At 39.3% G+C, this 13350-nt stretch overlaps 1 protein-coding gene across 1 annotated transcript in view; it reads right to left on the reverse strand.

Annotated features, from left to right (window-relative positions):
* The window catches only part of CFAP61 (cilia and flagella associated protein 61), a gene marked incomplete at both ends in the record, with an annotated part of 103715 nt that overhangs the window by 81377 nt on the left and 8988 nt on the right, over positions 1-13350 (reverse strand). Inside the window, 4 exon segments of the mRNA XM_082758156.1 lie at positions 441-628; positions 3790-3881; positions 10016-10169; positions 12151-12283. Coding sequence (XP_082614282.1) covers positions 441-628; positions 3790-3881; positions 10016-10169; positions 12151-12283 — 567 coding nt within the window.

Below are 13350 nucleotides of genomic sequence, written 5' to 3' on the forward strand. Positions count from 1 at the left end.
TCATTTTGTTTTAGTCTAGATTGTCCATAAATTAACTGTTCTTGTACAGACTTCCTGCAACATGATTATTCTTTCGTATGTACCAGTGTTTTGTATGTATCAGTGTTTCTATGAGCACAGATTTACAAGCACTGCACTTCTCTCTTAGATTTGAAATTAATGTTTATTTAGAAAAAGAAACATCCAATTTCAACCAGCATTTTTCCACCAAAAGTAACTTGCTAATTTTTGTCCCCATAGTTCTATCAGAGGTAGGAAGTTCTAGTTGGAGGTTGAAAATTTCAGTAAGTTACCAGTGAAAGTAAAAGAAAAAAAAAAAAAAGGAAAGAAAAATCTAACCTAGTTTCAGCAGGTACTGTCACTTTCAGATTTGTCCAAAAATGTTACATTAAAAGTTGTCACTAAGATTAGGAAAGCAGTAAATATTCATCCACACTTACCTAGTCTCATACTTCTCATCAATACAAAATAGACGAATACAGACAGCATTTGAAGCTCCTCTGTACACTGGACGGAAAGTATCTTTTTCTTCAGTCTCAAGGAGGGGTGCTGCTGAGGCTTTAAAATCTTTGTGCATGATATCATCTAAAAGCAGTTCAGTATGGGAAATGGTAGTCACTTCACCTTTCTGCAAGAATAAGAGAAATGATCACTTAAAACATTGAAGAAGAAATTTTTTTTTTAAATTAAAGTCTTGTATCATTCCTATCTTAGAACATTCCAAGCAGACATGCAAGGATGTAGTTTTTACCTGTCACCTTGACAAACACGAAACTTTGAGGAGGTATTTTTAATATGCTTTCATTTCTAAAACACTAGATTAATATGTTCTTTAAAAATATAGAAATTGTTGTCAAAGACCAATATATTAATAAAATAATAGTTATCTTCTCTGGAGATATTCAAGGCCCGTCTGGATGCCTACCTGGGTGGCCTGCTCTAATGAATCTGGTTTGGCAGGGTGGTTGGACCCAATGATCGCAATAACCCCAAGCAGAGCTACAGGCTGGGAGAGGAGTGGTTGGAAAGCTGCCTGGCAGAGAAGGACCTGGGAGTATTGGTTGATAGTCGGCTGAATATGAGCCAGCAGTGTGCTCAGGTGGCCAAGAAGGCCAACAGCATCCTGGCTTGTATACGAAGCAGTGTGGCCAGCAGGGCTAGGGAAGTGATTGTCCCCCTGTACTCGGCTCTGGTGAGGTCACACCTCGAGTACTGTGTTCAGTTTTGGGCCCCTCGCTACAAGAAGGACATCGAGGTGCTTGAGCGGGTGCAGAGAAGGGCAACGAAGCTGGTGAGGGGCCTGGAGAACAAGTCCTACGAGGAGCGGCTGAGGGAGCTGGGCTTGTTCAGCCTGGAGAAGAGGAGGCGCAGGGGCGACCTTATTGCTCTCTACAGGTACCTTAAAGGAGGCTGTAGCGAGGTTGGGGTTGGTCTGTTCTCCCACATGCCTGGTGACAGGACGAGGGGGAATGGGTTAATGTTGTGCCAGGGGAGGTTTAGGTTGGATATTAGGAAGAACTTTACTGAGAGGGTTGTTAGGCATGGGAATGGGCTGCCCAGGGAAGTGGTGGAGTCCCCATCTCTGGAGGTCTTTAAAAGACATTTAGAACGTCTTTTTCTCCCAAATCTCAATAAAAGTCCCCAGTTCATCCATGCTGGTGTTCTTCCCCTCCATCTAGTCTTACAGGACTCAGGTACAGCCTGCTTATGTGCCTGTAATATTTCTTTCTTGAGGATTGTCCAGGCTTCCTGGACACCTTTGCCCTTCAGGAGCGACTCCCAAGGGACCCCGCAACAAGTGTCCTATTCAGGACAAAGTCAAAGTCTGCACTCCGGAAGTTCAAGACAGCAGTTTTGCTAGTTACCCTTATGACATCACCAAGGATAGAAAACTCTACAATTTCACAGCCACTCTGCTCAAGACAGTCCCCAGCTTTCACATTTCCCCCCAGTCCTTCTCTGTTAGTGAAGAGCAGGTCTAGTGGGGCACCTCCCCTGGTAGGCTCTTGAAACAGCTGTGTCACAAAGCTATCTTCAACACAATCTAGAAACCTCCTGGACTGGTTCCTCTGCACAGTATTATATTTCCAGCTTATATCAGGGAAGTTGAAGTCTCCCATGTGAACGAGTGCTGGTGATCGTGTAACTTTTGCAAGCTGCCCAAAGAATGCCTCATCCATCTTTTCATCCTGAGTAGGCAGTCTCAGTAGACAGACCCCCACCAAGATGTCACCCCTACAGGCTTTCCCCTGATCCTTATCCATAGACACTCAACTTTATCATTCCCAACCACAAGCTCTTCAACATCAAAACACTCTTTATATTAAAGAGCCACACTACCACCCTTCCTACCTTGTCTATCCCTTCCAAAGAGCTTGTAGCCATCCATCACAGTACTTGAGTCATGGGAGTGATCCCACCACATTTCAGTTATTGCAACTAGGTCAGAGTTAGCCTGTCGCACAATTGCTTCTAGCTCCTCCTGGTTGTTGTCTGTGCTGTGTGCATTGGTGTAGATGCACTTCAGATGAGACATCTGCCTCACCCCCAGCTTCAGTATTGTTCCCCTAGGCACTTCTCTGGTGAGCTGTTTTACCCCCCTTCCGCCATCATAGCTAGTTTAAAGCTCTCTCGATGAGTCATGCTAGCTCCTGCACCAGGATTCATTTCCCCCTTTGAGACAGGTGTGTTCCATTCATCGACAACAGACCAGGGGTCAAGTAAACTGCCCCATGCTCAAAGAACCCAAAATTCCTGTCTCAACACCAGCCTCTCAGCCACTTACTCATTACCCTTGTTTTCCTAGCCCGCTCCATGTCCTTCACCTCCCCAGAAGGAATAGAACAAAACACAACCTGTGCTCCCACTCCTTGAACTATTTACCCTAACCCCCTGAAATCTCTCTTCATAGTTCACAGGCTTCTCTGAGCGATTTCATCGCTGCCTGCCTGACCTATGAGTAATCAGTGGGGTGAACCAGCTCTGGGAGTTTTCTAGTTATGCCCCTGACCCAAGCCCCAGGTAAGCAGCACACTTCCCTACGGCTCAGGTCTGGTCTGCAAACGGTGCTCTCCGTTCCTCTGAGAAGGGAGTCGCCTCCCACAACCATCCTTCTTTCTTTCCTGGCAGAGGCAGTCTGAATGCGTGGAGTCGACTGCCTCATCCTTGGTAACCTCTTAGGGGAACCTTCCTGCGCCTCCTCCCACTTCACTGTCCAATGCTACAAACCTATTGCTTAGGGGGGCTTGGGGATGTGAGGGAAGCAGAGGGAGAGTTTGCTCAAAGTGTCAAGCAGGGACCCTCTCCCAACCCGCTCCCTGTCAGCCTCTCTCGGGAGAGCCAGCACGTGCAGCGTGCTCACACTGCTGTCCCGGGCCACGAAGCAAGGGACAGAGGTCCCCTTGTAACTCATGGGCGGGTGCTGCGGTTGCAGCTGCACCGGCTCCATGGCAGCCAACCTCGACTGTTGAGGTTGTCTATTTTAGTCAGTGGCAGATGTGCATCAGCAGTCCCCATCCTTTTTCTCCCTCTGTGCCACTTGTTCCAATTCCCATGCTGCCCGCTGTTCAGGTGGAACTAGATGGGAGAACTCCTCTGGTTAATCACAATTGCCACCTCCAACCAGACCCTAGCTAGAGCAGCTTCTGAGCTATGCAGAACAGCAGACACTAGTGTGGGCACATGCAGCAGACAGTGCAGGAGTGGAAACAATGCTTGTCCTAGCAGCCTCCACGTCTTCTTCAAATTAACTTCAAAAGTTAGCAGCACTGCTGTATAGAGGGGTATTACCTGCACAGCCACATCTTGGTCGCTAATATGTTCCACATTTTGAGATGAAATGGACTCTGCTTCCTGACTTGTTTGTTTGCTTTTATCTTCATCTGTGTAATGAAAAAGAATAAACATGTATAAAAATGAGAGTGTAACCATCAGAATCATAGCAGTAACTAAAGAGTAAGTGTGCCAGACTGCTCCTGTTGACAGATTTCTTTTATTTATTTGTAATAACCACATTTAAAATAGACTCCTGTATTTACTTGGCTAGAACTTCATTAGACAATTTGATCTCAAGGCAAAATCAGATAATTGGCTTTAAAATAGGAATTGAACAAGACACAGTTGGGAAGCAATTTCTAACTCTTTTATTACATGTAATAAATGTTGACCCTATCTGAAGAGAAAAATATGAGTGAGTAGTGTATTGACTGGTATCTTAAACTTTGTCTGCTGCTACCTTTTTTTCTGATGACCATAAGAATGAGGAAGGCTCTTGATTCTCACATTAATTCTCCTAACAGAACTGAAATTCAGAATAAAACCTAGGCAAGCCATAACCCTTACTTATTGGAACAAACAGGGACAAGAAACAGGGATTGAAATTCCCTTCTCATTTGCTGAATTTAACTAGCTTTATAACCCCTATTTCATTTCTTATAAAAAGTGATTGCCATTTGGTCAACGCTTCTCAGTTTGCCTATTTTTGCCTCTTTATCTCATCTAAAAAATGCTCTTCTCTGCCGCTTTTCCTGGATGCTGAAGCAACTGCTTCAAAGCACTTCATCAACCATTGCAATTCTTTCGTGTATGATTTTTCAGCCAAAAAACAGACACTCATTGAACTGCATGCAAAATGCCCACAGTAGCCATGACCACAGGTGTGGCAGGCTTTTAGACATTAGCAGCATAAAAAAAAAAAAAAAAGGCTCAGTGGAAAGGAAATACAATTGACAATCAAAGTCACAGAAACCAGGTTTTAAATCTACATGAAAGATCGTCCTACCTTCTTCAGCAACATTACAGTGTCACTCTAGTTTAGTTCATCCCAATTAGAGTAGTAATATTTTTGTGAGTAAAACAGCTCCCTTAGCTGATAGGGCTAAATTACTTGCAGCCATGTTATGAATCGATTTTTAATCAATGACTGACCTGAGAAACAGCCAAAATATATACGTACATGATGCAATATATATGTTTACATACCTACAGCATTTCTGATAAAGTGCTGAATCCAATTAAAACAAACACCTACATATTAGGGAGTTTAACTAAATATTATTATATGCATTTTTTGCCATTCTACCCCTTTGGCTGGGAGCAATTCCAGAGCTGATAATTAAAATGTTAACAAACCACAATAAAAATGTCCAGTACCAGTGTGGAACATACACAATGCATTATATTTTATTTTAATTACATAACCTGTATCTTAAGACAGATTTTGACAGTTTACACAGCAACACACAACAGCCCTACAGAACTCTACTGGTACCTGGCACCAATGTGAGAGAGCAGACTACTAACTTTCACAACACCTTGATGCTCATTTGACAGCAGGCAATCACCATTCCAGCACATATAAAGTATTTTTGGGAAAGCAATTCCTAAATCTGCATGCTGATGGATTATTCCCTTTAAAGTCAGTAGAAGGTGAGGGTATTCAGAACCACAGATCACCTGATAACCCATAAAGGCCACGTCTAAAGTTAATGCTATGGACTAAAATTATTCTAGTCATCAACCTGGAGAAGAACCATTGAAGTACTAGCAAAGCCTACATATGACACCAAATAACCACTTAAAATTACTAAAGCTAAATGTCAGCTGCTCTTTTTTAGTCCTTGAGTGTCTCTCTTCAATAGTTCTGCCATTCCTTAAATCATCCCCTCCCTAATCTTACAGATACAATCTCAGTTTACTGCATTTATATTAAAAAATGAAGTCTGAAAATAACTTTAACCAATAAACTCTTGAGATATAGGTATCATGGCTGTAGAAAACAGATCAGGCCAGTACATCCCTGCATGTGAAAGCTCCAGTGACACAGGAAAGTCATAGTTTCTGAGCTCCAAGAGAAGGAGAAAAAGTTTCAAAAATTACAGCACAATAGGATTCTTCACTCCTCTGTCTGAATTTGGTAAATCCATCTAAGCTACATTCATTGACATGAGCATTTTTCTTCATAGAGTAATGAGCTTTCTTCTACTTAAGGAAAAAAAAAAAAAAAAGAAGTTTAGGCCAAAGTCTTTTTAAAAAAATCTGTTATCTGAAGATCTGTTTCACTGTTAGCAGAAAAGAATGCAGATGCAATTTGCAGGGCAAGAAGAAACACAGGGGTTAGAAATCATGGTTTCTCCAGTGGTATCACAGATGTGAGACTTCACAGAAATGATCAAATGTCGTTTTGATTAACCCAGCTACACTTCTCATTATGAACAGCCTTGCAGGTGTCAAAAGTTAATTAATACAAGCCTCTTGCTGTCATGTAAATATTGATATGTTGTTTCTGACTTCACACTAAAATGAATCCCTTAATGGCTCCACCATTCACTACTGTCAAATATAGCTGCATCACTGTTTATATATATGCTGTACACAAGTGACTGCAAAGAATGTAAATATCGTTGCGCTCAGTGAAGTAAGGAACATGAACAAAAAGAAAATTAAAATAATTCTGTGATTGCTAGGTTGTTAGCAGAGGTATCAGTCAGCAGGATCAAGAAGCCAGTTCAACAAGAAGCCTGATGAAAAGCCCTTGAATCATTCCCACTGCATCATAATGTTTTCTGGCTACTAATCTGTGACACCATATAGAGTAACAACCAAATTACTGTAATTACCCTGAAATGTAAGTGGCATATCAATATTGTGTTAAACACAGATTTTTGTACACTCTTTCATTATTAGTCAGTACTACATTTTGAAAGGAAAAAATACTATCAACCTGTGGTCTCTATTTTTAAGCTAACGAGCTTGAAAAAGATATCCTTTTTTTGTTTTGTTTGTTTGTTTGTTTTCTCATATGGGAACATGTGAATACTCTACAAAGGAATGTGGCTCACATTTTAAATTCTCAGCCTTTGAATTCAATAAAAGAAAGTCGAGGTCCTCTATTGATATAAGATGCAAAGTTAGCAAAGCTTCCCTAGATAAAAGACAATTTGGCAGCACATTTCCAATACAATAGACCACAGAAATGGTGCCATCATTATAACAGCATTTATACAGCCATGCGCATGTTATACTATATAATCAAGTTTAAACTACTTGTCAATGACACTATAGTAAATTACAAGGACATAGGTAGGACCTTATATTGGAAAGGTTTATCAATGGACTACCAGGTTGGAACTATTATTTGGGTCTCCATTTACCAAAAAAGCCCAAGATACAATTCATACAATTCCCTTTTCAAACTAAATTTTTAATAAAATGAAGAATTCAGACAGAAGGGGAACTATGCTTATGCTTTTTTATTTGTTTGTTTGTTTTTTGTTTTTGGCAATGATGGCCAATGGGGGGGGGTCTCTAAAATTCTTTATTAAAATGGTGGGCTCTTTTCTTTTCCTTTCTTAATAATAAATAAATAAAGGAAACACCACTGCTTTTCCTGGATGTTTTCACGAATGACTGCTGAGATGAATTTTGACTCACGTCTCATGCAATAATAAAACCTGAATCAGAGCTTTTTTTCCAACCATTTGAAAAATGCAGTCTTCGTGTTTACATAAACAATTTGTTAATAGTTTATAAAAGACATTTATCAAATATCCATCATAAAGCATATATTTTCAATAAGCCGTATAAAACTTTAGTAACTTGCGACAAGCTAACACTTTATTGAATTGATTATTAAAGGTTAGACAAATAACAGTATATATTTGTTTGTTTGTTTTTTCTTTCTCTCTTTCTTTCTTTCTTTCTCTCTTTCTGTCTTTCTTTCTTTCTTTTTGGCTATACTGGGCAGACACAAACAACAGTTTGCAATGCTTTAGGACAAGCAAAACTATTTTAAGATGTTATAATTTTTTATGTTCTAAAATGTAGAGTTACCACAACAGTTTTTATTATTATTCCATGATAATAGAATTAATATTCCTGAGCAATATATAGCCATGGGCTACCTCTAATTTTACTGTTAAATTTCTAGTGGCTCACCCTCTAAGAATGGTATCAGAGCCAGGCAATTCACTGATGATAATCAAGTTCCTTCTCAGGTGTCTGTCTTTGAGACCCTCAATGATTTGTGTTCAAGGTATCTGAAAAAGCCTACCAATAATTCTCTTTCCCCAAGGCTGCTCTTGAACACAACAAGCTTGAAATCTGTGGCTGTAGCTTAACAGAATTGCAGCTGCAAGTGCACCCAACAGGCTGCCCACTCAGCAGACAGATGGAGGAGACAGTAGGGTCATAGCAGCTCCTGATGCCATTCTCTTCTGGAGACAGATGTTGAGAATTGTCTCAGTGCTGAAGGCAGGTATTTCACAGGATCCATGACACAAAACTTATTTGCCACTCCAAATAGAGGTATACTACTCCTTTTTTTTTTTTTTTTTGTACTTAAAAAGTAAATACAGCATTGCAAACAACCAACAACCACCAAAGGTAATACAGCTTTTAAATGGAGAAGAAAAAGAGAGGGAATCATGTCTGAGATTGCTAACCAATGTGCTTAATGCGCTTCTCAAAAGCACTCAGATGCTAAGCTGGTGTTATAGAAACCTGAAAAGAATCATTTATGCTGATTTTACATGCTTTTTTTTTTTTTTTTAAAAAACAATTAAAAAATCCAATAGCTCATTATTCCAGACCATCCAGGCCCCTCTGGGCAGCAGCACAGCCCTCTGCCATACCGGCTCCTCCTTCCAGTTTTGTATCATCAGCAAATTTGCTGATTGAAGGGATTAGGTGACATATATGTCTAAACTTCCTGCTGATATAGCAGTAAGACAGAAGTCAAAGTGAAGTCAATACTACTCATAGTTAATGAGAATTTAAAATACTGAGATAATATTTGTAGTTTTAAAATGAAATATATTTCATACTTTTCTGCACATTTTCATATAGCTTATTGAAGAACTAATCCCGAGCAAAATTTGCATGACTTTGCAGGGTGGGAAAGTTCTTCCCAAACTTTGTTCCTGACCAAACAGTGCAAGGAGGGCTGGCCCAGAACTGCAGGAAACGAAAAAGAGGTCTAGTTTTTAGAAGAGACTATCATAAATGATATTTTTTCCTCCCTCAGTCCTATCTACATTTCTATATATGTCTGTCACCTCTTTTGAAATAATACTCCTGAAGTTCCAGGAGCGTGGACTGATACAGGACAAGGCAGCTGGGTTCCTTCATCTCTTACTAGTAATATTCTTCTTTGCAGGGGAGGGGAAGTCCACAAGTGTGGCTGGAAGGCATTTTTTTTCATTCCCTTTACTGTTCCATGGCTTTCAGCTATGAGATACCAGCTGGAGACTGCTCTGAAGATGCCCAGTTGCATTTTTGCCTGGTGCTTTGTGTTCAAACAAGCAGATATGTAACAACCTAGTGGTGTTTCTTTAATTCTATTACTAATAATTAGCAGACAGCAAAATGCTGCCCTTCTGGACAAAAAGACCTTCAACACTGAAAAATAATGATGACAGCTGTAAATTATTAGTGGTCTCTAAATAGGTAACATATTCATGTTACTGCAATTTGTTAGTTGCAGTAAGATGGCTTGTAGGTGGTTTTTCATATTGTGTCCAACACAAAAATACAATGAAAACAGTTCCTGATCTTCCAAAACCTCGTAACCTAAATGACTGCAAACAGTAAGCAGACAGAGCAGAAAATGGGCCTCAAGGAAATAAGAGGGCACAAATCTCAAGACAACATGACAGCCACTGATAACCAGCTGCTTAGTGGCTGACAGACATTAGAACCAAGTTTAAAAATAAAGTCTTAATATAACAGCACAACTGTAGCTAACTGATGGGAAGTAGACGCTATTTTTTGGCTTTCCAAAACTTGAAACCTACTTATATCTCATACCTCTGTTTTGATGAGAGTCTTCAGTGTGACACATTGTACAGACCAGCCCCCCTGAATTAGAAAACACCAGGCAACCATCTCCAAAGCGCAGACACATTCTTTTTTTCTTACTAATATAAGCCTATGTCCTCTTCCATTTTTTTTCAAAACCTGTTCAGAAGCTAGAAATAAATGCACCTTAAATCTGCCTATAATTTTAGCATATAGGTACCTTCTGGAATGCTTGGCTCCCATGGCGCTTTGAGAACATCTTCAGGATGTGGTTTACAGAGTCCATGGAAAGGTCGTAAGTCAAAGCACGCGTGAAACAAGGAAACATCTACTTGAGAGCATAAGCTCATGAATCCCACTACAGTGTCTCCAGCCTGCAATATAAAAACAATGTCATACACACACAAAAATTGAGCAGATAATTTTAGTTGAGGACAAAAAAAAAAAAAAAAAGGTTGTGAGGAGGAAAGGGGGAAAAAAAGGGCAAAACAAGAATTTCAGCATACTAGCTGTAGCTGTGTGTAAAAGAAAAGTATAAGGGAAAGTTAAAGATCTTTTTTTTTCAATTAAGTGTATTACACCATCTATATTAGATCTTCTTCTTCTTCTTCTTCTTCTGGTTATGATTTGCAGGGGGATTAGAATTATTTATATGGATCAAAATATGATCTACTATTTCAATATAACACCCTTCAACTAGAGAACTCCAAAAAGGGCATAATTTTTCCTTAAGTGCAACTAACCTACAATCTGGATTTAGCTAACCATGATGGTTGACTAATCATTTGATGCTATTTCATAAATAAAGTGTGCTCAAACTGAAAAGCATATTTTATTTTCCTACAAAAAAAAAAAATGTACAGTATGTAAAAAGTTCTAAAATGTTATACGGTATGTATTATAAAAAGTAATTATAAGCATTGAGTATTTTCCGGTTCTAAAAATATCTAATAATCAGCCTTCAAAAAAAAAAAAAAAAAAAAAAAAGCCCTGGGAATGACAAGATCCCTGTAACACTGAAATGGCATGTCACATAATGTTTGATTATTACTGAAAGTTTCCAGAAAGTTGCAGTGTTGAGATGAAAATAGGAAAATAGACTCTGGAAAATTAGAACCAATATGTTGGAGGGGTTTGGCTTCAAGCTGAGACCAGTCTAGAAGTAGGAAACTCTTCAAATGTTATTCCTATATTCAACTTTCTCATAAAACAAATAATCAAAATATTTTTTTCCTTAATACACATAATGAAAGCCTTCTTTAAAAACATTATGAAAACTCACAGGATGGATTTGTATAGCTGTTTTATTCTGCCATCAGCACTGCAATAAAAATTAAAAAAAAATCAAGTTTAATTTTTTTCCCCCAAACAACACGTGATTGTTTGTTTGCGTAACTGAACAAAAGCTGGGTCACTGCAGTTGTCTGGCTGCTGTGTAATTTTAGGCCCAAGGCTCAGCAGAGGCTGATTAACCAATCCATCTACCATATGTGCAAAAAGAGGTTGCCAGCTTCATTCTCTGCAGGGAAAATTGGCATCTATCTTGGTTTGCATGGAGGTGTCTTTCACAGCAGCAGAGGCAAGTATAAAATATGAGGGCCTGAAACACCTTTTGCTGGTATCATATTGAGCTATGAACGTACAATTGAAATGTATTATATTTAAAGATAGCCGTTTGTAATGTGCTATTACACTAATGGCTTATTGTTTCCTATTTGGCTTCCAATGGCAGTGATTACATGTTAAGGTTTTATAAAATCATTTGGTATAGAAAGCAGACTTCTGGAATTAAGTAGGTTATGTTGCCTATCAGCTTACGATACCATGCACAGTTACTAACGCATGAAAATATTAAGAGGAATTTTCAGACGGATAGCTATTAGTACCTCTTTCTTATTTAAATTAATTCCTGAGTTTCTGTCTTCAATTCAGCATAAATCCGACTGCCCCAGCCAGGAGATGGAAGAAAATACATCATTTTTAACTGAGAAATGATTACTGGCTACTAGTTTTCACATGCAATATTAATTTTCACAAGGAATTAAAACTGGTTATCTATAATGTAAAATGTCTAAAACAGTAACCCTTTTTTCAGAGTAGCCTGTTCTAATTACTTGGAAAGAATCCACACAATTACCAGGAATTGCTGCTTCATTTATTTAACAGCAGATACCACTCCTAAAGAACTGAGATACGCAAAGAAAGTGGCAGAGGGCATTGTGTGTGTGCAGATTATGAATTCTACCTTCCAAAAGTGAGCTTGTTCTTTTTATTCATTGAGCTGCAGCATGAGCTACTTACATTTATATCACTAACATGGTGATTAGATCAAACAGGAGCATATGACAGACTGACCTCACAAACAACAGCTTGATTTTCTTCATCTTGATGTTCTATTATATCAGCAAGGAAATATTCACTATAGGTTTCTTTCAGAGTCTCACTCTGACGCGTCCAGATTGGCATGAGATCATTGTAATCTTCCAACCTATAAAAAAGAGATTATGTAATGCCCTAAAACTCTCCTATTAACAGGTCCCAATACCTCTGTTCCCCTCTGTTAGCATACTGACAGATATTAAAAATACCTGATCCAAAGCCCCTACCAGTGAAGAAGTAATTTCATGTAGGACATCTCCTAACACACACTAAATTGGTAGCCTCAGCACCAGAGAGACAAAAGTATTATTAAGAGCCAACGCAACCTACATTAGATCTGGATTTCACCATGGAGATGGCTATCTTTCCCCCAAAGCAAAAAATATGAGGGTAGCCCTGTTCAAAATTTTCTTGCCTAAGGCATCTCAGGCCAGCTGGATCTGGGCTTTTGGCCTCATTTAAAATAATTACACTCAGTGAGCCCAATCTCAGTTTGTTAGAGTTGGCAGAGATCTCAAGAAGAGCTACACCAGTGCAATTTAGGAAGTCAGTTGTGTCTGTTAAGAACAACAAGAAAAAAAAAATAAATAAAAAAAATACAAAATAGTGCTTTCTTGTATGGGAGAAACAGTGGTGAGTATTGGCTTGATTACTGTTATTACACACAGCAGTGTGGGAGTCAACTGGCAGAAATTGAACCATTATGCCTTTGTAAGGTCAAGTTAATGCTCCACCATTGAAAAAGATACAAAGGCCAAAGTGCAATTACTGTATCCCTCTGCCTCATGAAAAGCCTTCTGCATAGGTGGGAGCGCAGGTCTGCCTCTGCTGCTCCAGTCTGGTGTCCGTGCTGCTGGCGTAAAGCAGCCAGAGCTGACTCCTAAACTGTCCAAGTTTCAGTGTTAGAATCATACAGGCCCCAGACTGCATGGATTTTTATTTAAATAGATAACAGGCTCTTTCTCATCAATCAACCTAAAAAAAAGTTAATTCTTTAGCAGGATCAATGCAAGTCTCACCAAAACCTCACTGCTTTTACCAACGTGTAGAAATTGCCATGAAGGAATTCAACAGAGGTATGTGCTGCACCCGTGGCATGTAGGCCCGGGCCAAGCAGCTCCAGCACAGAACACATTCCCGTGACAGGGTGAAATCGCTGCTTTATTTCTGTAAACA

Source organism: Aythya marila (genome assembly GCF_965140915.1).
Source record: "Aythya marila genome assembly, chromosome: 3".
In the NCBI taxonomy this organism is placed as follows: Eukaryota; Metazoa; Chordata; class Aves; order Anseriformes; family Anatidae; genus Aythya; species Aythya marila.